This window comes from Diadema setosum, chromosome 20 (assembly GCF_964275005.1).
Source record: "Diadema setosum chromosome 20, eeDiaSeto1, whole genome shotgun sequence".
NCBI classification, from domain to species: Eukaryota; Metazoa; Echinodermata; class Echinoidea; order Diadematoida; family Diadematidae; genus Diadema; species Diadema setosum.
This window is the reverse complement of record NC_092704.1, coordinates 31,038,981-31,065,640: the sequence shown is the minus strand read 5'-3', so window position 1 is coordinate 31,065,640 and position 26,660 is coordinate 31,038,981. Positions and strand designations below refer to the sequence as shown.

At 41.5% G+C, this 26,660-nt stretch overlaps 1 protein-coding gene across 1 annotated transcript; it reads right to left on the bottom strand.

Moving 5' to 3' along the window:
- Positions 1 to 3,940: 3,940 nt before the first annotated feature.
- On the bottom strand, positions 3,941 to 4,963 carry LOC140243604 (uncharacterized). Its single transcript, XM_072323269.1, has one exon. It carries the CDS (start codon positions 4,961 to 4,963, stop codon positions 3,941 to 3,943), a length of 1,023 nt encoding a protein of 340 aa, XP_072179370.1.
- Between the last annotated feature and the right edge of the window lie 21,697 nt (positions 4,964 to 26,660).

Below are 26,660 nucleotides of genomic sequence, written 5' to 3'. Positions count from 1 at the left end.
ATCCGAACATGCAAACAAACAAAACAAATTGATTTCCCCATGATTATTTCGTAACCGAAAAGAACACTTCTTTTGCACCAAAATCATTTGACCCTCCGATCTATTTTGTCCCCTGTTGACTGCTGTAATTTTGTTTGCTTGGTTCGTTTTTCGTTTGTTTGTTTGCTTATTTTCACCGAGTCCCTTCAGCCCTGCACTGCTTTAACAAATAATTTGAGTGACTATTACATCATATCAAATCGAAGGCATACTGCGCACTCGAGATCGCTTCATTTTGGCGTCCGAGTTTTACAAACGTGGCTACACCAGTTACCAATAACTATGGCAACGATTGCAAGTGATTTTATCATACATCTCTTACCAATGGGTAAATGTATTATTTGAGAGCATTCCATTGACTAGAGGTGTATCATTTTGCCAACGATTAGGATGCGTAGTAAGATTACCTCGACAAACTTAGCACTGGTAGGTAAAAAAAAAAATCATCCGATGTTTTTATACAATAACCTCTAGGAGCAGACGACACAATTTGTTTCACAACAAAACTCATCAAAACACATAGCAATTTACCGAGTTTATCTCTTTCAGAGTTAACTCGGCTCGTCATTAAAATCATACATATTTGGCAAGTCGATTGTAACACCATAAATCTGTCACAAGAACAAGTCAGCGATTCTGTAAAATAAAGGATTGTTACAAATTGGTAGCAACTGCGTTTGAGCAAAAAACCGCGTCTCAGTGACTTTATCTTTGGGCCAATAAATGTTTCATTATTCAAAAAAAAAAATCAGAGTTCAGTCCTTGCATGAATAAATATTCAAAGTTTTTTCCCAGAATTTGATACAAGACAATGAAATAAATGATATAAAATACTGGCGGTGATGTAACTACTCATCTTATTTCGTCTTCATCTTATTATTTTTAGACATTGTTTCACCATGCAGAATTTCAATCATTGAACGTATCTTTGATTCAATTAGCTTGCCAATGTCATGGCAGCTGTCAAAAATTGTTCATTACAATGCCGCGCGGCAGAGACAGCGTTGACTCTGACCAAAATCATACTTTGTTATTGATTATAATCATAAATTAATTTCTTTTATTCGGCTGACGGAATTCCTAATAATTTATGACCTTCAAGTGTTGCGCCACAATCTCAATATTCGTCTGAATTTTTTCTCTTCAGAATTCCGAGCTTGAAGGCTAGTAACTGATCAGTGGGAATCAATGGAAATGCTGGGAGATGGTTGTTCCAATCCTTATGGGATTCATTCAAGAGTTCATTGTATATCTATTGTTGTGTGAAAATGATTTGCTTCAGAACGGTCTCATATTCAAGTAATGTGCAGATTAATGCACCGTCACTGACCAGGGACGCTAACCTGGAAGCATTAAACTGCACATTACTTGAATATGAGACCATTCTGAAGCAAATCATTTTCACACAACAATAGATATACAATGAACTCTTGAATGAATCCCATAAGGATTGGAACAATCATCTTCCAGCATTTCCACTGATTCCCGCTGATCAGTTACTAGCCTTCCCCTTTAAATACGAACAGGCAAAGCTATGAAACATTGGATGCTTCAATTCATCCTCCACCAATTTCAAACATCTCCCAAAATATAAATAATTCTCTCCTGACCCTGGACGCACTTTCGTATCTGTCTTTCTGCATTTATCTTGTGATCTATATGTAAACATTACATTTGCCAGACTGTAACAGCGTAACCGTGAACATAATATTGTTACGTTATGACCATGATCAAGAACTTTGATTTGTGTCGCTTCAATGAGCTCAGACTCTGTTTGAGATCGGCGTAATATTCTGGCTAAAGTCAGAGATTGTATGCCTGTAACACTTTCGAGTGTTTACAGTAGACATCATATTTTAAGCACATTTGTTTTAATATCCTATGTACGAAGAATTTCCATTGCGGACGGTAAGGTAATCATTCAGTCAATCAATCAATCAATCAATCAATCAATCAATCAATCAATAAATCAGTCAATCAATCAATCAATCAATCAATCAACCATTACTGCCGTGCAGCCCTTACATATAGGACTGGCCTGATGCATTTCTCATTTATAGCCGATAATAAATTCAATCATTATTCAAATTTGTTCTTATACTGTACGTTCTCTCCAGCGGGTTATGCCAGGTAGGGAACGAAGTACAGTCTTTCTGTTTCCCCTTTGCGTGTCTCTTATTTTGAAACAATAATGAAGGATTGGTGTGACTGATGATTCAGTGAGCACGATCCATGTTAAAGGACAAGTCCACCTTCATTATACATGTGGATTGAGTGAAGGCAACAATATTATTAGAATTTGGACAATCAGTTCAAAAGTTATGAATTTTTAAAGTATCTGCGCAGTCACTGCTGGATGAGAAGACTACTGCAGTGTATGATGTCACATGCGTACAACAATATAAGGAAAATATAAAGAGAATTTCACAAAATTTCATCTTTTGAAAAAAGTACATAATACGCAACTTCCCTTGACTCGTTACTATGGGTAATATTATTTCCATTGCCTTTAGAAAGAGGCAAGTCAAGTGCTCTTTTATTATGCGAAAAAAAGTGAAAATATGTTGAATTTTCTTTACATTTTCTTTATACTGTTGTACTCATATGCAGACATCTCGAGCCTTAGTAGTCTCCTCATCCAGCGGTTCCAACACAAAAATTTTAAAAATTCATAACTTTTGCATCGATTGTCCAATTTTCCTCAAACTCTCACTCATGTGTTCTACTAACATGACTAATATTGCTGCATTCACTCAACCCACATGTCTATGAAGGTGAACTTGTCCTTTAAGCCTACATGTATATACACTGTATTAGAGTATAGGAGTTCCCAGTGAGGGACATCTGGTCCTGATTGCCAACCAGACAGTAAGGCCTTGCATCTTCCCTAGCTCTATGTATAAGAAATTATATCATTATCAAACCATTTAAAGATCCTAACGAAATCGTAAGTCAGAAGAGTTGCAAACGCGGTTGCTTTATTTCCCGGACGCACTTTCAGGAGTTGCTAACAAAAGCGTACATGCGGTTAAAGTTAATTGTTGTTTGTCCGAGCATAATTATTCATGGTGTTTGCGTAGTGTTCATGGGAAGAGGTGACGTTTTGAAGAAAAAAAAAAGAAACAGAAAAAAAAAATCAATGTTCCATGGAACATTACAGACGTTTATGACGCGCGGTCATGCTTGAACAGTTCGCTCTACACCGAGATCATTGGTCGTGGGAAAAGATGGATTCTCTATTCAGAAAGTAGAATGCACTCGTCATGTACAATTTGTGCGCCTCTGCCCAACTGATGGGAGCAAAACAATTATATCCTATTGTGAATCAATATTTTGAAATTATTCAAGATATAAAGACGAGCAGTATTTTTTCATATTATTGCATCTCTAATTTAAAAGGCGGTTGGTTATTCGGTCTGCACGCAAGGGAAGTAAAGGAAGATTTATTTCTTTGTGTCACATGGTCACGATCATTTGAGATCGTTACCATGGTGACTGAAATAAGGAATCGTAATTTAGGGGTCATTCGTGTCTGCAGTCATTTTTAATAATGACTGCAATCTATCTTAACATGAAGAGTGCATATCGTCACTAGCATAGCATCGCTAGAAGTCTGTATAATGTATTAAAGTCTCGTTTGATCAGTCAGATTACATAATATTATGTGATTGTTTTCATCCTGCTCGAATCAAACGTTCAGTTTGATGTTACGCTGCCCAGGTGACAACGTCTACATCTTCCACCAATTGAAGCAGATTTCTTACTTTTCTCCACATTATAAATAAGGGTTATGTAAAACAATGGTGTACAAATGTAAATGGTGGAATTACTTCCGCTGCAAATATTCAGTTTGAGAGCAGAGTGGTGACGTGTCTTGTAGCTGGTCGATCGGAGCTACAGGCTAATCGACAGGCATCCATCGATTCATCCAACGTCGGCACTTATCCACAGACTTCTTTCGGAACTCCTCCTCGATCTCCTTCTCCACGTCGGTCAGCTGAGGAAGCTCGATCTTCGGGTCGAGGCGAACATCGTAACGCACGTCGTAGCCCGGGAACGTCATGTCGAAAGATCGTTCGCGCAGGGGCTTCGCGCGAGGTGGGTCCTTTGCGGCATCGCCCGCTGCGATGCCCAGTCGAGTTAAGGGTTCGCCCGTCTTGTGTCGCCTTTCGCTGGCCGGGCTGAGCTTGAACTCGTCCTTGTCGCGGAACCTGCCGGCATTCGTGCTGCTCTGCGGCTTCTTACGTTTGCCGGAGAACGTAAGAGAAGAGTCTTGCTTGGCTTTCTGCCTGACCTTCGCCGACTTGTGAGACGGTGGTGGCGAGTTCTGCCGCTGGTTTTGTCGCGCAAAGTTCTGAAGCTGCTGCCTATGCTGCTGGTTCTGTTGAAGCTTGCGACTGTAAAATCCCGGGGATTTCGGGCTACTTGCGCCTTTACCGTCAGTGAGTTCATTGCCAACCGCTACGCGCATTGCATATGTAGGCTGATTGTCATACGTGGTAGCTGCACCCCGCGACCGTACGATCTTTGGCGATAAGGTCACTAAACGCGTCATTGAAACGCATTTTTGACTAGCGTCGAGCTCCGGCAGCGGTTGTTCGAGATGCGTTTCGCTCTTACTCCTCCGCGGCACTTCCCTGGTTAACAATCTTCCAGCGATATGTCGCACAGTGTTCGCCACAGCGATATCAGCCGCCCCAGAAATTCTGTTTGTCGTCGGACCTTGTGGAGTAGGATCCTGAACCGCCGACGACTCGCCGTCGTGCGGTCCCAAGCTTCGGCGAACCTCATCACAGCCATCCTTCGCCCTGGCGACATTCGATTTCCGCGTCGTCAGCAGCTCATTAATCACTCGCTTCGCCTCGCTGGATGATTTGATTGCCGATATCGATTTCCGGGTCGAATGGTCGTCCGCGATGATCATGCCGTGTTCCTGCCTTCGCCCGTCTGGAGAATGCTCCTCAGGGTCGTCTAACATCCCAATCTCATCAGTCGAATGTCCCGATTCCTTCATGCTTCCATCGACACTCACTGCTGATCATGGCTGGCTGGGAGGAAGGATGGGAAAGAGGGGATGGTTTTTCCACCAAAATCAAAAGTCGCACTTCTGCGCGGTAATAATTTCGATTACATTTTCGTTTTCACCTTCACAAAACACAGAAACAAAAGAATGACGACTTCATAGGATTGCTTTTTGTTGCAGCAGCTCTAGCTGTTATGATGAAAATGGTGGGTGTTTTTTTTTCTCCCTCGCAATGCGGCATTTAAATATACCGCATTAGTAGTGACTGGTGCAGAATTCTTACGAGATGAACCGCTATCTACTAACGCAAAACTGGTTGATTTTTCACACGCGTGGAGGGAGCATTTAAATGAATCAGTCGCACCTGAAGACACATTGAAAGCATTCAACTCCAGCGACGTTTACCTGTGATCTCAGTGAAAACATTTCATTGGCACGTTACCTCCATCTCTCTCTGTGCGATGCTGCAGGAGACATTCCGAGGAAGTCTATAGCGTCAACCAGCGACCGAGAAGGCAGTGTGAACTTGTGAAGTCGGACAAGCATCGAACGCCAGCGACTTCGGATGTTCATTGTCTAATGTGTCAATATGTAAAGATACATGCTGCTGACGTTGTTCCGCAGTCGTCTATACAGGACCGTCTGGCAGCAGACGATACGACAGAGTGACGTAGATGAGCGAACTCTCTCTCGTTTAAGCAGTCACGTGGTGCGAAAAAGTATGGCGGGAAATCGAGTTGTCGATTCTTTTTGGTCTCTATCAAGTTCTGCTTCCCCTTTACGTCCAGGTTGCGGCACGAGGGAGCAACATCGCAGCCAGTGAGAATGCTGGATTACGTCGTTTACATCTGCGTCAAGAAAGAGACAAGATGAAACATAGCGTGAGACAAAGTCTGAAAGCCTTCCGCAAATTAAGAGAAGGGAGCAATAAGTGAATGCACAGTGATCCAGCTGAATCTCTGGGAGTTTCTTTCGAATAAATTCAGCACACACACACACACACACATCAAAATTGCGCTCAGGCTATGATGTCTAAAATATTATGATCAAAACCAGCTAGATATTATTATCTTCAGTTTCCTTTTGGTGTTTAATTGGAACTACGTCAAAAAAGATGAAAAATAACCTCCTGAAACTGCAAACTACATAAGTTCTGGGCAAGGAAGAGAATAACATCTCCCTCCCCCCCCCCCAAAAAAAAGAAAATCCCTATTCGTGACCTGCACTCCGTTGACCCATTTAACACATTAGCAAAGATGATTTATGGCACATGGATAAAGATAGGAATAACACACACCCATAAACGTACACACAAAAATCAATGGCGCAAGACGAAACATAGGAAAGATACCACGTGTTTCCGAAGCGATGAATCTAATGTCAACACATTCTAGAAAGTGGTGTCTAAGTGGGCATTTTCAGGCTTTTGATGTTATCTATATACGTGGAATCGTTTTGTCCCTATCATTACTGAATTTATCGTGTCCCTATTTAATATTCATTGCAGCGTTTCCAAACCTAAGACGAAAGATTTTATCATTAGATATCACATAATCATTATCTTATTAACATTAACATTATAACGTGTTTCTATATACATGTATTTTTGTTACAAAATGAATATATATATATATATATATATATATATATATATATATATATAAATGTATATATAGGATAGAAAGAGAGATAGAAAGGAGACAGACAGAAGAACTGAGAGAGAGAGAGAGAGAGAGAGAGAGAGAGAGAGACAACCTACAAATGTATTTTCCCGATGTGCTGCATTTCACCTGTTGCGTGTGCTAAATTGACTTTCATTATTCAATCAGAAAGAGAGAGAAAAAAAAAATCAATCATTGACAGATTAAAACTGACTTCCGTTAGGTCTTGAGATATTTTCTCAGATGTTTAAGTCTTCCGGGTTTTTCTCTACTCTCATCCCATTTCTCACGCCCCCCCCCCCCCTCTCTCTCTCTCATCCCCTATACGTCTATCTACCTATTTATCTCTGCGTCAGTGTATACATTGAAAAAGCGTTGTGTTGAATAGACGGCGCAGGGAATCAATTTGGCGACATTCATTTAATAGCAGGTGATAACGCCGGCAGTTCAAAGTTTGTTCCGTTTACGATGAAATAGTATGAATGCTGCGTATAAAAACGTGAACAACAAAGGAAGAAGAAAAAAAAAACATGAATAAAGTTAGAAACATCATTATTTTGGGAGGACTGTACGGCACCTGCCTGGTCTACGTTCTGACGTCAGAACATTTCGTCAGCACAGGGCTGGCGAGACCAATGTGTGATTTGATAATGTATATTATATCGAGTGATATTGTTGGTATGGAGAAGCGACGCACGGCACATATCATTATCGGCCATTTTAATATTCAGACAGATACATCTGCCTGCAGTTGCAGCTTCATACTGGAAATTTCTCTTTAACAAGGAAACAAAATAATCAATGAATATCCTAAATTTTCTGTTTATTCCTTACCAACTAGCTGGAGAGAATTACGTCTCTTTTCTATACCTTTTTTGTTCATCTATATGCTTCGCTTCAAACTCCGCCCCTATACTCCCTCTTTTCTTATTTCTTTTCCCCCATTCTATCTGTCATCCTACGTTGCTATATCTATCTCTTTCTTTGTCAGCTGACATGGCGCTTCTTGGTCTTAGATGAGCCCCAGTCACATAATTGCTTGCGTTGAGTTTGATACGTCCGCCGCGAATCACAATGGAATAGATACAAATAAGTGGACGCAGCAGGCATCCGCAGGGTCGTAAATACGCGTAAACTGACCCGCAGTGAAACAAAAAATTATGGCGCCAAGTCTGCAAAATGTTGATTTTTTTTTCACGGATGCAGACTTACGCGAGTAACTGTAACTAAACGCTGGTAGCAATCCGTAAGTGAACGCAGCTATCCGTAGCTTGGGCGCAAGCCATCCGAATGTGTATCCCCTGTCCATTTTTACGGACGCAACGCCAAGCGCAGAGAGTTATGTGACCGCATGGGGCATTAAAGGGATCGTATAGTTTTGGTCCAGACCTAATTTCAGATTTCTAACATTTTTTGCTGAGATAATGAGAAACCTCTTATGAAATATGAAATGGCATGTAATTCTATGAGGAATTCAACATTTATTTGATGAAAATTGGTTTTGAAATGGCTGAGATATCCAAAAAGAGTGATTCTAATAAAGTGTATGGGACCCACACTTTATTACGATTGCTTTGGTTTACCTTGTTTTTGGATGTTTCAGTCATTCCAAACCCGATTTCATAAAATAAACTTTGAATTCCTCTTTAAATGGTAGGCTCTGTACCACATATCATAAGTGTTTTCTTGGTATCTCGCAAAAAGTTAAAAGCCCAATTCTCATCTCCACCAATACTGTACCATTCCTTTAACTCTAGAATTTGCTCGATCTGGGCCCCGTTGCTAGAAACTTTGCGTTTAAACGCAACTTGCAACTGATTGTCACTGACCATTCTGATTGGCTCAGGGTCTGCCCTATTAAGAAGACATGCATGCAACAATGATTTTGATTGGCCAGTGACAATCAGTTGCAAGTTGCGTTTAAACGCAAAGTTTCTAGCAACGGGGCCCTGAGCTTAACAAGCTTCAAGAAAAAATTGTAAGGAACTTTATTTACTTAAATTACGAAGATGAATGTTGTCTTGTCTACTCACATCTTCAAGGTATGATGCTGTACTTGCTCCCATCTTACGTAATATTCCACTCTTCTTCCTCTTTTGTATCATCTCGTATTATATCTTACACGCATGCAATGTCCCAATTAGTTTGTCTGTCTTGTTCCACTCTTTATCACCAGTGCTCGCGGATAGCCCCTCCACTGATCTTTATTAGCCGCCATTTTGAGGTTGAAAATCCTTTTCCCCTTGTGTATCTCTTCCATTTTGATTGTTTGATTAATTGTTATTCAATTATCTATGCCTTCAGTTAAGTTCAGTGTTGTTTGTTTTTTTTTTTTGGCGGGGGGGGGGGGTCAAATGTTTGCACATGTATTAACTATACAAAATATTAGGTAGAATCTATTCCAGGAACTTGTAAACAATGCTTAGTCATTTCATGTTGAAAATTAAGGTTTCGCATTTCAGAAATGTATTCCTCACAAATGTATCTTATTGATTGTGTATTTCGTTTGGGAAAAATGAAAAAAAAAAGTGAAGATAAACTCGACTCAGGTGGGTGCATGCATGTAATGGGATACATTATATGTGTATGTGTGTTTGTAATATATATGTATGTGTCCCTGATCAATAGTTTGGTTTTTAGCTATCATTTTTATTATATTATATCTCTCAAAATATATTGTCGTTGACCTTTCTCATGTTACTTGTCTATCTGGTTGAAGATAGATTCTTTCTCGCTGTTCATACTTATATCCACCATCTTTTCTCTCCCTCTCTATGTATCTATTTCTCTCTTCTATTCTTCACCACCCCCTTTATCTCTGCTTCTTTGTCTAACTCCCAGGTAAACCATTTTCCTGAAGGCATATACCTGCAGGCTCTCATCTGCTGCTATCGATATAACACTCTTAAGTCATTTTCTCACTGTGCTCTGTCAACTGGTTCTCCCCATGTGCTATTATCGCTTTGTATCGACATACTACATCGCTTTCAGCAATGCCACATGAAATAGAAGTGTCACGCAGGTAGCACGAAGAAAAAGAAGAAAAAAGAATAAAATCGATTTTTGTACATTGTAGGACAAAGTGTCATCGAGGTCATAGCTATCGATCTCAGCTATCGATTTCTTTTGTGCAAAACCGTTCAATGTTACCTCTTATCGCACCTAAGCCATCGGGTCTGTACGAAATGATACACTTATCTCTCAAACTCACCGCGTGTGCAATAACTTGTTTGTTTGCGTATTTTCCCCTTGAAATGATCTGATTTCAGATTTTGTCGAGAACACAGGATTGCATTGCATTGTTCAATTAGAAATAGAGAATAGTGAACTTCGGCGAGCTGGTCACTTTTTCCATTTCCAGTCAATCATCTGTTCGTATTAAATTCACAATGGATTTGTACTCCAATATTGATAGAGGACGATATGCTTTGATGTTATCGTTGTTTTTGGTTTGTTTGTTTTTTTACTTGTCTCCAACGAGCTACACACATCACTTACCCTGTCCAAAGAATATCGTTTAAAGTTTGTATCAGATGGTCAAAGTGACTTATTTGACGGAAATCTCTTTATCCTATCAGTATTGTTTATACCTGTCGCTACGCCCTGTGTATAAAGTGTGGGCGGTGAGCCCCGAAGCTAAGTACATGTATTTCCCGTTAACCAAATTATTTTTTCACTCTCCTCTGTATTAATAATGTTTGAGCTTTACTTCATTACGCACACATCATTTTTGCTACGTTTTAGGGACTAAACATGGAGGGGGAACCTAACGCTATACATAATATACTTTATATACAACACCGCGTGTTTACATATTTTGACATTTCCCTCTTTTTCATGTAATGCTTTCATCCTGTATTTTGTTCCTTTTGCTACGGTTGTTATATCTTGCAGCTTTGCTGAAAAACAGCTTTTAGCCGAGTGTCATTTTTAATCACGATTAAATGAATAAAAACAAACTCTACCCAACTCTGATTATGCAGGCCTTGCTTTAGAACTATAGATTGCTTTACTTTTTAATTTTTGCTCAACCCAATGTTGAGTATAGCAAAAATTAATTTGCTATGCCGTGTGAGAATGAATGTCAATGTGCCGCACTTTATTTATATCTGTGGTACATTTTGTTTCATCGATTTTTATCAAACAAAAAGAGAACAAAAGTGGACGTATATAATACTCATCTAAACTCAACCAAGGGTAGTTTAACCTTCAAATCATAATTTGCATTAGCTATATCCAAGATGTATTACATCTTGAATCATCCTTTAATAAATTTGTATGCTATCTATCTTTTGCTCACCCATACAACACATAATGCAGTAAGCTCCAACCACTGATGTAATAATAATTTATTTTCCCCTTTCTTGGACATGTGGCAGTAACATTATTTTGTTTACTGATATGTTCGCATTGGTGGAGACGTTTTCCCAATAAGCACCTTTTTTTTTTCTTTTGTTGTCATTCAATTCACCTGTTCGTATCAGCTACATTTCGACACGAAGAATCTATAGTTTCACATGACTGTGATTGAAGATATATTGTCAGACAAGCCTGGTTAGAAAGGGTATTCAGTACATCTCATACATTAGTAATCTGTTGCTCTTAGTAGTCAAACCTCATATGCACCAGGGACAACAAGCGTGTGCTATTCAGAATTTGCACAAATGTTCGTTGCACAATTTAAGAAGCAGGTGAATTTTCAGTTGATGTGAATCCTCCCTACACGCCATCGCTTCCCAGAGGCGCTTTCTTGACAGTGATGAATAATGTTCCCCAACGTCGCTGGGGAAGTTTATTGTGGCAACCTACCTCCCTTTTTTCCTAAATATTACGTCTCAGCACTTTATTGTTTGCTCATTATTTCATTATTTAATGAGGCTACGCTGCCCTTCTGGACTGACAAATACAATAAGTGCCACCGATGACAAAAAATAATATGACTAAGATTGATTATCATAATGGATTGTGATGCAGACGGCATGAATAACAAAACTAATGATTTAGTTATCATAAGATCCCATGATAACAGTGAGCAGCTATCAATGGAAAAGAAGAAAAAGAAACGAACAAGGACAATGAGAAAGAAGAGGGAGAGCCGAAGGAGGAGGAGGAGGGGAACATATTGCTCGATCATCCCCTTGTTAGAAAGAAGAGGCAATGACCAATACACGTAACAACCATAGTTATATTTACCAGCAGTACCAAATCATCTTTACGATTATTCACGATCCATGTCTCTGTTCTGATTGAAGTGAATATCAATAATGATTATGTTGACGCATGTTTGCATTCTCTCCTTCTTTGTGACCGTTTGAAAACAATTTAGCTCCAGGTACTCCATTTTTTTCTTTTTTATTGGGGGGGGGGGCACTGAGATACATACAAATGATATCACTGGGAATCCCCCTACTTCGGTCGTTCAACTGAATTACTCGGGCGTTGCTAAGAAACGCGAACAAACAATTCCGAGATTCCATCTCTTTTCATTCGTCTTTCCTTTGTACATTAGCGTGCGGTGCCGGATATACGCGCTCCACACAAGCACCAGAAAAAAAAAAAAATCATAAAAAACAAAAAACAGCCTTGAGCGAAGCTGTTCAAACAACATCTAACCTCTCCCATTAGTTCACACAATGATCGCTGCTGTTATTGACTTAACGTAGAAAAGAATGATTTATCGTTCCATATTTTTCTCTTCAACTTTAGTTTCAAAGTTCAAACTTTATTGTTAGCAGGAAATACAAAGTATTGGTTGAAATTGGACATGCATTTGAATAACACACAGGAAGTAAACATAACAGTGTGTATATTATCTCACCTCCCTGCTATGATCAACACAATAAGAGACATATAGGCCTACAATCACTTACATATTCTTAAAAACATAGGAAAGAATGGAGGTATAGCCACTCAAAAGACTATGCCTTTTTCATAATGTGTGTTTATGTTATACCACAACCAACAAGAAAGGGGATAAGACATTGGCGTTTCCATGTTTCTTTCCTAGGTTTCTTTCCCTAACCTCTACTTTCAATTTAAGCTTCGCCTATTGATACTACAAACGGTCCTAATATTTTCAAGCATGGCACCATTTTTTTCTTGACGTTTTGATAAACTTGTGTGTGTTTTTTTTTCTATGCTGATGACCAAGTACAAAAACAACATTACTCATTCTTTACGTAGAAACATCACATTTGAATCAACATGCTTGTCATCCATATCGTGACGTCGTATAATTTGTAAGTGTTGCAAGTTCAGCTTTCTTTGGTATACGAGTTCCCTTTGTGCACCTTATAAACTCATTTTGGACATCCCCCCACCCCTTGGGGTTTGCCAGAAAAACGTGCTCAATTTGTATAAATTTGGAAACAGTTTGTATTGTATCGGAATTAGATCAAATAAAATATAGACATGGTACAGCTCGTTGTGCCGTAAAAGTGTTGCCCGATTGTCCTCTGCGAAAGTTGTTATTATTGACAGATGAACAGAAACAAATAAACAAACAAAAATGACGGGAAAGAACAGAACCCCTACAGAATAAATCAGTTTTAGCTAGGTATTTCTATATTGAAGCACTTAAATTCAGATCTCAGCTGCATGCAGATATCTCCCTGGGAATTTTCTGAAATGCCACGAAAAAAAAAAGAAGAAGAAGAGAGAAACAAAGCTGGTGAGGGTGCTAGCTGTACTAGCTGTACGGAAAAACTACACCAGAAAAGAAGATTTTCTACGGCATTACAAATAACATATAATGACTAGCACTATAACATTATAGCTACGATTTTATACCTGGTTATCTCTTTCTGGCCAGTCTGCATCGGAGAAGGTGTCTTGTGAATGTCTGATCCCTTATTCCCAAAAACCGAAACAGGTCATCTCGGCATCCCTCGGACACTCCATCCAAACTTCGATCGTCACGGAATTGCCAGTTCATGCATCCAACGCTGACATACCTATCAATCCGAGCATCACTTTCTTGGGGATCAAATGTGATAAAAATAGAGCTTTCCGCCCAAAAAGAAAAAGAAAAAACTATATGCAAGGGAGAGCGATGCGAAATTGGTATGGATCAATTGACGTCTTAGTCACGAATGAATGGCAAAAGGGACTTTGCCGTTTTCACAGTTGTGTGCTTTTCCTGGCACGGTTCAATTGTTTCTCCAAATACAATAGTCATTCTCCCTGTGTCTGCCAGTTTTTTTTCCCCCTCCCGGTCTTTCTTTTAAATCAAGTGGCATCGATCAGTGTAAGTAGCACGGGTATGCGGATTCCCTTGACACACTGCTTAAAGAGCACTGTGAGTGTTTGTCCCGCTTATGATCGTGTTTGTCCCGCGTATATGATCTTGTTTGTCCGGCGTATGATTTTGTTTGTCCCGCTTACGGTTTTGTTTGTCCCGAACAGCTGTTTATGACAGATGGCAACAAAAGGCGACCAGTCCACGATGAATATTAAATTAATGATTTGCTTTATGCCGCGACGGTAAAAGGATGGGAGCTTAGCAACGAGAAATGATGGATTGATGGCCGGTATTCGAAGTGCTTTGCTTTCTGGCTTTACTGACGCTACTTGTGTTCGACAGCAAAACGAGGAACAAAAGAGTGCTATGTTTAGAAAAGCAAAGTTGAATGGTATTGTTGGACTTTGCTATCACTCTTTGAAGCCAAACGTTAAGTGAGAATCGAATGAAAGACCCCAAAGTATTCTTGACTTCAAATGTTTCCCCTCTCCTGTTATACGTGAAGTGGCTTTGTAGTTATCTAAACACAGTAAGCAGTGATTAAAACAACGCAGCAAGTACCTGGAAACCATACACAAATTTTCATTTTTATGGTATAGAATGATATGAGCCACTATTTGTCGATACAGACTGTATGACTTGAAAAGGGGCAAGAGAGATGAATCTATTCTATCTCTCTCTTGTCTTCTTCTTTTGTTGTCTTTCTCTTAAAGGCATAGGTCTAGTTTTGAGGAACCCCCTTGGTTCAGTGGATAAGGCAAAAGATTCCCAATCGTAATATTCCTGGTTCGAGTCCCTCGACTCACTTAAGTGAGCATCGGCTGTGACCCTGTGGTGAATAGGAAAGGCATCAATATTATCAGCCTCACTGCTCTCCAGAACCGGGGACTTCAAGCCGTTGTCAAGGTAGCTGCATGCCCGGAATGCTTTATTCGTACATAGTAGCCACTAATAATTATTTGGTAAGTATTATGTATTATTTTGTATTATGTCCTAATATGTTTATTGAAAATCTTGATATATCAGTATATAATATATTTTATGCACCAGCATTATCATTTTGATTATTACCAGCTTTAACGCCATCATAAGCATTCTGATCAGTCGTAGTAGCTGTAGTGGACAAAGTAGTATTACCGTTATATCATCATTACTTTGGCTACCTACTGTTGTTGGATTGCATTGCCATTCATTGCTATCATCGCTTTTATCATGAGACTGAAGTCTCAAAAAAAAAAAAAAAAAAAAAAAAGATGAGCGAAAGATAACGATGGGTCGGTAGTGAGACATTACATGGTAACGTATTAATATTACTGATATTTTACAATAGTTGGAGGTGCAAGATGGTGAATTACAGTTGACTGCCCTTTTCAGTTGAAGTAATCATCCTGAAATAATGAGTGTATAAAGCAATGAGTTTTACACAGATAGACATAATAGATGCCGTCCTTTAAAACCCACACAGGTCGCTGCACGCTCGAATGCCCGGATTCAAGTCGATACAATACGGCATCCGCCACAACACCGTGTCCTCGACGTGCTTTATGAGTGCACAATGGGAGAACCATCGCGATGATCGGCTTACAAGCCAAAATCACTTCTGAGACGCCACGAGTCAGAAGGGTCTCTTTTTGTTTGCTAGCTCACTACGATGAACCTAGTCTGGGCCACTGATCTCCCCTCTAGAGGGGAGATCAGTGAGTCTGGGCTCCGTCCCCTTTTCCTTGGTGCGATAAACTAAGAGAGGGCGCAAATTTTCTGATTGCGCTAATCGAGACACTGCGCGCCCAACGAAACAACGCTCTCGGCGTATTGCAATCCTCGGGTGTCACGCCCTCATACGGCTTGTCGCGTACACTGAATAAGTCCACTTCCTGGACTGTATTCGTAGTGTGCCCGCGTGTGTACGGACGTACGTTGATGGTGTCTGTATGCACCATGTACACTGTATTACACAATTCACCCCTCCTTTTTCGGGAGTACCAATTGGTGGAGTGTCGCAATCAGCGGTTGGGCGCATTGGGTGGGTGCCGAGTGTGTGGGGACTGCGGATGATAAAAATCGTCCAGTATCTGGACTAACACTGAATCGACCCTACGAGTAAAAAGAGTCCAGAAGCTAGACTACGATGAACCTAGCCTTTTGTCAAGGCCCTCTCGCTGTATGGTGTAGCGAGCCCAGCCGAGTGGCTGCGCACTCGGATGGACTCGCTTCGCTCGTCCGTTCGCACTTCCGTTACAGCGAGAGGGCCTTGACAAAAGGCTACGATGAACCTCGCCCGTCGGCGCCACAGTGAGAGTTCTGTGGTCGGCGCACGTACGATGTCCGTCTTTGACAAGTGCCCGCTGGAGTCGAGAATGATCCCCCCCCCCCTCTCTCTCTCTCTCTCTCTTAGCCATCCCTCCTTCTTGAAGGCATAATTTACCATTTGCAGATGAAACAAAATCCAGCTTTAGTGCTTTAAAATAGTTCTATAATGTGAGTTAGGGGTAGAAAGAACCAATGTAAAAATTTGAATCAGTATGATTAATGTTAAGTATTGGTAAATATGCAAAATGTGAACAATAGTTATAGTAAGAATGTTTCTAGACTTAAGCGTCTACAGTTATGGTTTATTGAGAATGATAGTGATATCTCCTTATTTACATCTTAGTCTTTATTGCAAAATTTTTGCACGGTATGATGTTTTGTGATACAACTGACTTACACGTATATCTCGAACACTTTTAAAATCACTGCTCCCAAAGGCCTGGTAAACAGTATATATCTTTAACGCCTCTCTCTCCCTCTCTCTCTCCTTCTCTCCTTCCTTCACTCTTTCCCTCTCCTTCTGTCTTTTTCCTGATATTTTTTCTCTTTCTCTTCTTCTCCGCCTCTTCAAATCTATCAACATCATTTATCTATATCCTTATACACTCTTAAAACATCCGGGTCTGAACTGACCCGGAAAGGGTCCGTTGGGGTCACACCCCGTTCCGGGTCAGAAATGACAAAAAAATGGGGTCAGATATGACCCCATTCAGAGTCATGAATTGGGTCAGGGTGACCCCATTCCAGGTCTTCATGACCAAATTCCAAGTCATTTTTTACCCGGAACGGGGTGTGACCCCAACGGACCCGGTTCCGGGTCAGTTCTGGCCCGGATTTTTTTTTTAGAGTGATGTTTTTTCTTTATCTTTCTCTCCCTGCTACTTTTATCTACCTAATCTTTCTATAATCAAATCTTTCCTATCCCCATCGTGCTCCTTCCTCTCCCCATCTCTCTCCTCCAGCGAACCCTCTCTCGCTGTTTGTATATGTACATGGCATGTCTTTCACCACAGTCTCTATCTGTTCCTATATTTTTACAAATTTCTCTCACGCTTGCTTACATTATATTAGCTTATTAGGTAATTTTGACAACACAATAGCCAGGTCTCGACACAAACAAAATCTTTAAATCTCCGTGAATGTTGGTGGCCCGATAAACATAATTATATAGAATAATAGTGACCCCAAATAAAGGTGAACGTATAAACAATCCATTTTGAATCTTCAAGTTGCCCGACCGGGCCAACAAACGACAACAAATGGCGCAAAATTTAAAAAGATGACCCTTACAACATAGAAATAATTCACATGGGTCTTGGTTCCGACTGTTCGACAAAACAACTAACACCATCGCAGCATATCCAGCTGATAATTGGGAGACATAAACCTCCCTGGTAATATCGAGTGTGACCGGTGTCCGGCAGCCTATTCTCGGCCGACCGAAATCACTGTCTATTGGCGAGGAATCCGGCTATGAAAAGAGCGGTCTGTTTGTTGAAACTTTCATGTGACTTTTTAAACCGATTCCCTTGAATAGAGCCTGCGAGTCATTTTGCGATTTGTTTGCCAATCCTCCAGACCCAAAGAGAGCGAACAAACATGGCGTCGGTCTATAAATAGGCCCGGTAAAATAGGGTGTCCGTGGCGTATATGGATGGACAAGGGGGAGTTTTGAAGACGCTATCAATAGACGAGTTTATCTTGGCGATGGCAGTGTTTGGTTTGCGGAGCATAAGTCTCCTCAATGTGATGCCGGTAACCATAGCTGACGTTGGAATAAACAATGTGGATCTTCTGTTTTGCTTCTCCTCAGCATCATCCAGTATCCTCCACGTCTTTAATTCTTTATTGTCATCTCCCTATGCACTCCGAAGAGTCATAACCAAGATTTGTTAACCTACAATCGATTCAAGAATTCCTGCTTAGTATCATGCATTGCATGTTCCTTATTTCGACAAAAAGTCGACAAGGATCAGTATGCTAAACATGAAAACAAGACAGTGATTTAACACAATCCTGTATTAATTTTTGAGGATACAGCATAATGGAATAAAAAAAAAAAAAGAATTATCAGTCGCAATGTCTTCGTTCAAGTCCCCTGGCCGTATAGGGATGGTATAGTTTTGATTCAGAAAGGGATGGAGGTTTCCAACTTGTGTGTGTGTGTGTGTGTGTGTATGTGTGTGCGTGTGTGTGTGTGTGTGTGCGTGTGTGTGTGTGTGTGTGCGTGTGTTTGTGAGATGATTAAGAAGCCTCTTATGAAATACGAAAGAACATGCAATTCATAGAGGAATTCACAGCTTATTATAGATGAAATTGGTCTTGAAAATATGGCTGAGATATCCAAAACAGCAATCCTAATAAAATGCGACAGGCCACGACTCTTATTAGAATACCATTCTTAAAGTTTACCTTATTTTTTGGATATCTCAGTCATTTCGAGACCGATTTTCAGTAAACAAAATTTCAATTCCACTTAGAATTGTATGCTCGTTAACATTTCATATAGGGCGGCTTCTAAATATCTCGCAAAACGTTCAAAGCGCAATTCACCTCAACCAATTTAAGTCCCTGTAATATACTTTATCTTCATCGGGTAACAATCCTCCGAAAAGCCGGACTCGAAAGCCACCTGTCCCCTAGTTGCTTCCATCTATAGGCATTCGGTGTTTCCTTATAATCGATTACGTAAAGCAAAATCAATGCCAGTCGATATTATAGTCAATAAAATATGTTCCGAGTGAATATATAAGCAAGCCAGAATATATCTCTTTGTGGTTGTTTTAAAGGCGTATCTTCTCGTTGAGCAAGGGGGGGGGGGTTGGTGGGAAAGGAACCATCTACATTGACCAAACCAGCCACAAGCACTACCAACCCCCCCCCCCCCAGAGAGAGAGGGAGACACACACAAACACACACACACACACACACACACAACACACACTTACTTGCCTGACGGCCAGAACCCCTATGCCCCAAGCCCCATCAAAGTGCAAAGAGCATGAAATAATTGGATTGGCTAAAATAGTTGGATAGCAAAGAGATTTGGAGAAAAATCTCTTTGTTGGATAGTTACTATACGCAAACCTGCCGAGTGTTTTTAAGGGGCAAAGTCCACATTCAACATACGAGTGATACGGACAGTATTATTATACAGGGTGGTCCAAAAAGAACGGAACGCCTAAGATCTTTAATTTCAGCAACATCGTTGCAAATATGTCATCATGTTGCATACTATTAGAAAGGCCATTCTTTTTCCAAAAGAATAACACCAAATTCTTTAATTTTGGTTCATGCATCATGGTATTAGGACCCCTTTTGTCACCCCTTGCAATTTTCAAAATGTGATTATTTTGCACTCTCAGAGATACAGAAACCAGTGAGAATTCGGCTTACCGTAGAACCAGTAGCGTTCTCAATGTGCGGAATGTGGGGCGGACAGTGTCGTCTCATTCACAATGGTAACGGACAATAATAGCCATATTCCACACACTGTGAACGTTACTGCTTCTATGACAAGCCGAATTTTCGCTGATTTCGGTGTCTCTGAGAGTGCAAACTGATCACATTTTGAAAATTGCAAGGGTTGACAAAAAGGGTCCTAAAACCATGATGCATGCACCAAAATTACAGAATTTGGTGTTATTCTTTTGGAAAAAGAAAGGCCTTTCGAAAAGTATGCAAAATAATTACATATTTACAACAATATTGCTGAAATTAAAAATCTTAGGCGTTCCGTTCTTTTTGGGCCACCCTGTATTTTGGATCAAAAATTCATCCTCCGGTGATTGGTTGAAAGAGCTTCACGTGATTAAAGGTATTTTCAGCTATTTCAGAAAATTCAGTCCATAAAGTACTATTTGCAAAATGACGTCATTTCTATGACGACATTTTGCAAATAGTATACTATTTGCAAAATGTCACAAAGCAATTCTTAAATTGCGCGCAGCTTTGCATGGTCACTCTGTGAAATGAAACAATTATTTCTAGCAAAACAATAATTGTGACGCCACAAAGCAATTTTGACATTGCGCACTCTGTGAAATGTATCAATTTCTAACAAAACAATTGTGACGCCATAAAAACAATTCTGAAATTGCGCATTGTTTCCCGCACCTTCACACCGCGCTTCGCGCTTTTTAACAAACATCAAAAAGCAGGTCACATCGTGCGCATCAGCGACATGCTTCTTCATGTAGGATGACGCTAGGATCAATGGAGGATCCCTTCACAACATCGCATCCATCATACGACTTCTCACTTTGCATTTCCCCCATTTCCCCTTTTTTTATAAAATGTTTGATCCAAAATATAAAACAAAATACTTTGCCTAATTTCGAGTTTCTTGTTAAAACTGTAGGCATCTGTAGCATGATGTATAATTAGCATATGCACTATCTCATATGAGCGCAAGTACTCATTGCGCGTTGGTTGTAAACGGCCGTTCTACCTTAATAAATATCATGCAAGAAGCATGACGTTCTTGTTCCGAATCTCCGCCTCTGATAAGTCCGTCATTAATGTCCCTGCACCAATCAACTTATGACATGGTGGCAGCGGTGAACCATGGACTCATCTGGACAAATTTTGAGGACTTTTGTGCATTAACGGGACTAAAATTCGACATTTATGTGCGCCATGCAGGCCTAGGACTGAGTCTGATTCTGGGTTACCAGCGGATCGCCTGTGCTATAGATGGCCGCATACATACCACGTTGTGAGAAAGCGCAAACGTGCACATGGAATCGCAGACGGACTGTACTGCATGCTGTAGACGTAGACCTACACCGTACCGAAGCGGAGTGATATCGGCAATCAAACACTGTACGCGAACGCATAAGCACTACGTCATAAAGCACAGAGACTGACGGATCAGTACAGTAAACGTGTGATTGGTGCAAACCGACAATGATATACGCGGGCGTAAGTGCTACGTCGTAAGCTGAAGGACTGACGTAACAATGGTGATCGTGCCAAACAAGATCGAAGTGCCAGCGGCAGCTGAACTCAACGACACTTTGCAGAATTTTTGAGACCGACATTGCTGCTAAATTTCGGAACGTGTTTTGTGATCCAAAATTCGGAACAAGAACGTCATGCTTCTTGCATGATATTTATTAAGGTAGAACGGCCGTTTACAACCAACGCGCAATGAGTACTTGCGCTCATATGAGATAGTGCATATGCTAATTATACATCATGCTACAACCCCTCTCTTCACAAAAAGTCGAAGACTTTAAAATACTCGGTATCATATTTTCCTATAATGTGCACATTTACAATTACTATATAACTTCAGTTCTATATACATGTATAACCATCGGTTTCAATATCAACATGAGCGGTTGCGAATGTTAAGTTTATACATTTCTGTCTTGCAGTGAAACTTCTCTAACACATTTAGACTGGATTCATATGTAACAAAGCGGATAGTATATCAGCGATATATTTGACTCTTGTTCTACGGACAAATAAAACTGTTTCACAAACTGGATCAGCCAGAAACGTGAATTTGGAAGCGCTTGTCATCTCATTGTGCCGTATTTTCGAGTTTGGCAGCCCACCGCTTTATATGCTACAATACAGCGATGAGACTTTGAGGCCACTGCAGCACCGATTGGAGCGAACACGAGCGGCGACCCGGCCAGTGACGGGCGGACGAACACAGCGCATAGACGCACACCACCGGTAGAAGTAGCCGACGACGACAGCTTGCCGTGGATGAACGGGACCAGAACTGAGCGCACCAACGCCGGAAATCCGTGGACAGAGACCTCAACTGTCATACTGCATACGTGGAACCCTAAAATTAAAGTGAAAACTTTCACTGTGAGTGCATTTTCAGGACGCTTTGCGGTAATTAAACAGGTATTTGTTGTTCATGAAAATACACATGATAAACATCCAGCTACATGATGTAGAGACTGAGTTAATCGGAACTGACATTAAACAAAAGCTGGATTGATTGACATATTACGGACTTAGTTTATGGACGCTTTCCTGAAACGATAATTGATTTATGTGATGTCCACATAACCTGTGGAAAGTGTGTGTGATTGTGAATGTGTTGGTACGGAATATGCTCTACTTCATGTCAACCGTTATCTTTTGTAACAAACACTGAATTAACTCTGTACTGAATGTCCTGCGTGACATACTCAGGATAAGGTACTACAGGTATCCTTACTCCTTTGTGTAACAGGATAAGACGTTGTCTTACTCCTCTGTGTAACTAATTCCACACATTTCATTCACTCACGCATTATTATTTCATTGTTGCACACAAAGAAGTTTCATGATGGGGGACATGACAGGAATCACACCTCCATGCATGAATTGGTCATCCAGTGATCCACCTTCAGCTTTTCGTAGTTTCCAGCACTACAGCGAGTTGATCTTTGAGGGACCCTTAGCAAAGAAAACCGATCAAGAAAAGATCACGTATGCTCTGCTTTGGCTGGGACAGGAAGGAATACGCATCTACAAAGCCTGGAATATAGACTTTACGACAGTGAAAGAACTGTTTGAAGCATTCGCAAAGCACTTTCAGCCGAAAACAAATTTTCGCCTGGAGAGATTCAGACTTCAGAAATTCCAGCAGGAGCCTGGAGAGACAGTAGATGACTTTATGAGCAGATGCCGCACACAAGTGCAGAAATGCAAATTCTCTGAACAGTCTGAAGTAAATGATCGTTTGATCGAGCAACTGATTCTTGGTACTCGCTACAAGAAGGTGCAAGAAATACTCCTCAGCAAGGATGAGAAACTTACTCTCGACACAGCACTTGACATAGCAAGAACGCAAGAGGCCACTGAGGCAGATATGCGGTCTCTCCGTAACCAAGCGGTGAACATTGATGCTGTCACACAAGGAAGACAACAGAGCCGCTGTGGAAACTGTAACTTGAGTCACCCTCCTAAGAAGTGCCCGGCCTATGGCACCACGTGCAAGGAATGTGGTCGCCCAAATCATTGGGCAGCTGCCTGTCGCAGTAAGAAACCCCGACAACCCTGGAGAGGCCGAAATCCTCAATCCCAAAGAGGAAAGCCAATGTTTCGTGATCAGCACAGAGAGAAAACAAAGTTCAGTGATCAACGCAGAGGCAAACCAAAGTTCGGTGATCAGCACGGACGAAGCCCTAGAAACAAGAGGCTACACGAGATGACTCAAGGGGCATCAAATCCAGATAATCTTGATGAAGACTTTGACAGACTTAGTTTTGAGTGCATCTCAATCGATGAAGTGTCAGCTACTCAAGCATTTGCAAAATTGAACATTTGGCTAAAACCAAATAAGCCAGCAACTTTGAAGGCCAAGGTTGATACAGGAGCTGAAGGAAACATCCTGCCACTGAGGCTCTACCGGCAGATGTACCCAGACCAGGTTGACGTCTCGGGACTCCCAAAGAAAGGGGTTCTACGACCAAACACGACTGTCATCACAGCCTACAACCAAACGGTCATCCCAAACCTTGGAACACACACTCTCCACTGTGAGCATGAACAAGCTGAGATTGACGCTGAGTTCTATGTAGTTGACAATAACGGCCCTGCAATTCTCGGTCTACCAACACTGGTTGGACTTGGACTTATCACTCTGAACTGTGTAGTCGAGAAAAAGAACACACCTTGTACCATCAAAGATGAAAGACATCTCAAGGACTTGTACCCTGGTCGTTTTGAAGGCATCGGAAATTTTGAAGGAGAGTACCATATCGTGATCGACAGAGAGGTACCACCCGTGGTCCATCCTCCCAGGAGATGTCCCATCAGTATCAAGGAGGACATCAAACATGAAATAGACCAGATGGTGGAAATGGGTGTTATTACACCCATAGAAGAACCTACGGATTGGGTATCCAGCTTGGTCTACACACAAAAGCCCAATGGGAGATGGAGAATTTGCTTAGATCCGAGAGACCTCAATAAGGCTATCAAACGCAGTCACGTGCCTATTCTAACATTGGACGAGGTTAGACATCAGTTCATCGGGGCCACAACGTTCTCCACATTAGACGCAAAGCACGGATACTGGTCCGTAAAACTCGACGATGAATCAAGCAAGCTAACTACCTTCAACAGCCCCTTTGGAAGGTATTGCTTCAAGAGATTGCCATTCGGTCTATGCACATCCCAGGATGTCTTCCAGGCCAAGATGACACAGATCCTTGAAGGATGCCCTGGTGTAATCGCGCTAGCAGACGACATCGCGGTCATAGGCAGAACTGAGGAAGAACACGATGCAAATTTGCACAACCTGATGACAGTTGCTACACAGCATGGACTCGTGTTCAACTGGGAGAAGTGCCAGATCAAACGTGACCGCATACGCTTCTACGGACTTGTCTTTGACAAGGATGGGGCCCATCCGGATCCTGAGAGGGTAGATGCCATGAGAGCTATTGAACCGCCTAGAAGCAAGAAAGAACTACAAGAGTTCTTGGGCATCGCCACATACATGTCGCCCTTCATCCCCAATCTGTCAGCCCTGACAGAACCCCTACGGAACCTGTTGAAGAAAGACGCAACGTTCAAATGGTCGCCTTCACACCAAAAGGCATTCCAAAAGACGAAGGACGCCATCTGCAAAGATGTTACCCTTGCGTACTTTGATCCCAGGAAGGAGGTCGTGCTGGAGGTAGATGCCTCAACACAAGGCATAGGAGCTGCTCTGACGCAAGAGGGCCAGCCAATAGCATTCGCTTCCAAATCGCTCACAGATGCCGAAAGACGATACGCCAACATAGAGCGTGAGATGTTGGCAGTGGTGTATGCCTGCGAGAAGTTCCATCCATATGTATATGGAAGAGAATTCACTGTTCTCTCAGACCACAAGCCCCTTGAAATGATCACTCTGAAAAATCTGGGTTCAGCCCCTCCCAGATTGCAGAGATTCCTACTGCGAATACAAGGGTACAACATGCAAGTCAAATACCAACCAGGGAAACAGATGCTCCTTTCGGATGCAATGTCAAGGCTCAACCCACTACCTGAGGAGTCAAGTGAACCGCGCATGCAGATCAACTTCGTGATGTTCTCGGACCGAAAACTCCAAGAAATACGAACATCGACCTCCCAAGATGTGGAGCTATGTGCACTGCGTGATGTGATACTGGAAGGTTGGCCGGAGGAGAGGAGAGATGTACACCAATCCCTGCGGAAATACTGGCCGTTCAGAGACGAGTTGTCCATTGAAAATGGCATCTTACTGAAAGGGCCGCGGATCATCATACCACAGAGACTGAGAGAGGAATACCTACACAAGGTGCACGAAGCACACCAAGGTGTAACCAAATGCCAACTACGAGCCAAGTCATGCATATTCTGGCACGGCATCAATAAAGACATTGAAGAACTGGTGAGCAAGTGCTCCATCTGCCAGAAACACGGAGATGCTCAAACCTCTGAAACACTCAGACCTCATGAACTATCTACCAGACCCTGGCAGACCATCGCAGCCGATCTGTTCACATTCGGAGGTGTAGAATACCTATTAGTGGCAGACACCTACTCCAAGTTCCCCATAGTGAGGAAAATGCCAGGACACCCAACAAGTGCAGCAGTCATCACCTCACTCAAAGAGATTTTCTCAGAGCATGGGACTCCAGAAAAGCTGATCAGTGATAATGGTCCACAATTCAGCAGTGCAGTGTTTGAGCAGTTCAGGAAGGAATGGAATTTCAACCATACAACATCAAGCCCACGATACCCCCAGTCTAATGGCTTCATCGAACGCCAGGTCAAAACTGTCAAAGCCACTATGGAGAAGGCGAGGGATGCAAACGCAGATCCAAACAAAGCTCTCCAATGCCTAAGAGCTACACCCCTAGACGCGCACTTACCATCACCATCAGAACTGCTCCTTGGTCGAAAAATCAGAACCAACCTGCCAAGCAAAATCTCAAACCAACTGCCCCAGAAGGATGAAATCTACCAACGTCTCCAGACTAGACAAGACGAGCAGAAGGGATACTTTGACAAATTGCACCCTAACACCCTACCTCCTCTACAAGAAGGACAGCAAATCCGAGTCCAGAACCAAGAGACTGGCAAGTGGGAGCGAGGAAGAATCACCAAAAAGAGACCTGAACCAAGATCATATGAACTAGAGACAGAATCAGGTCAAACCCTACGTCGAAATCGTAGACACATCCGAGGGACTGGAGAGAGAGATTTCAGAACCCATGAGTATGGTCACACATACCATGACAGAGACAATCACACCACTTCCACAGCTCAGTCAGAAGAACAAACACCCAAGCAGTCAAACGCACAACCAACACACAAACAGCCATATACCACCAGATTTGGCAGAAAAGTCCACACACCAAAAAGATATGGTGACTACAGAATGTAAAGTATCAGTTGAAATAACTGTATGGTGTTA

Coding starts and splice junctions, on each gene's coding strand:
- LOC140243604 (XM_072323269.1), bottom strand. CDS start 4,963: ATGATCATCGCGGACGACCATTCGACCCGGAAATCGATATCGGCAATC.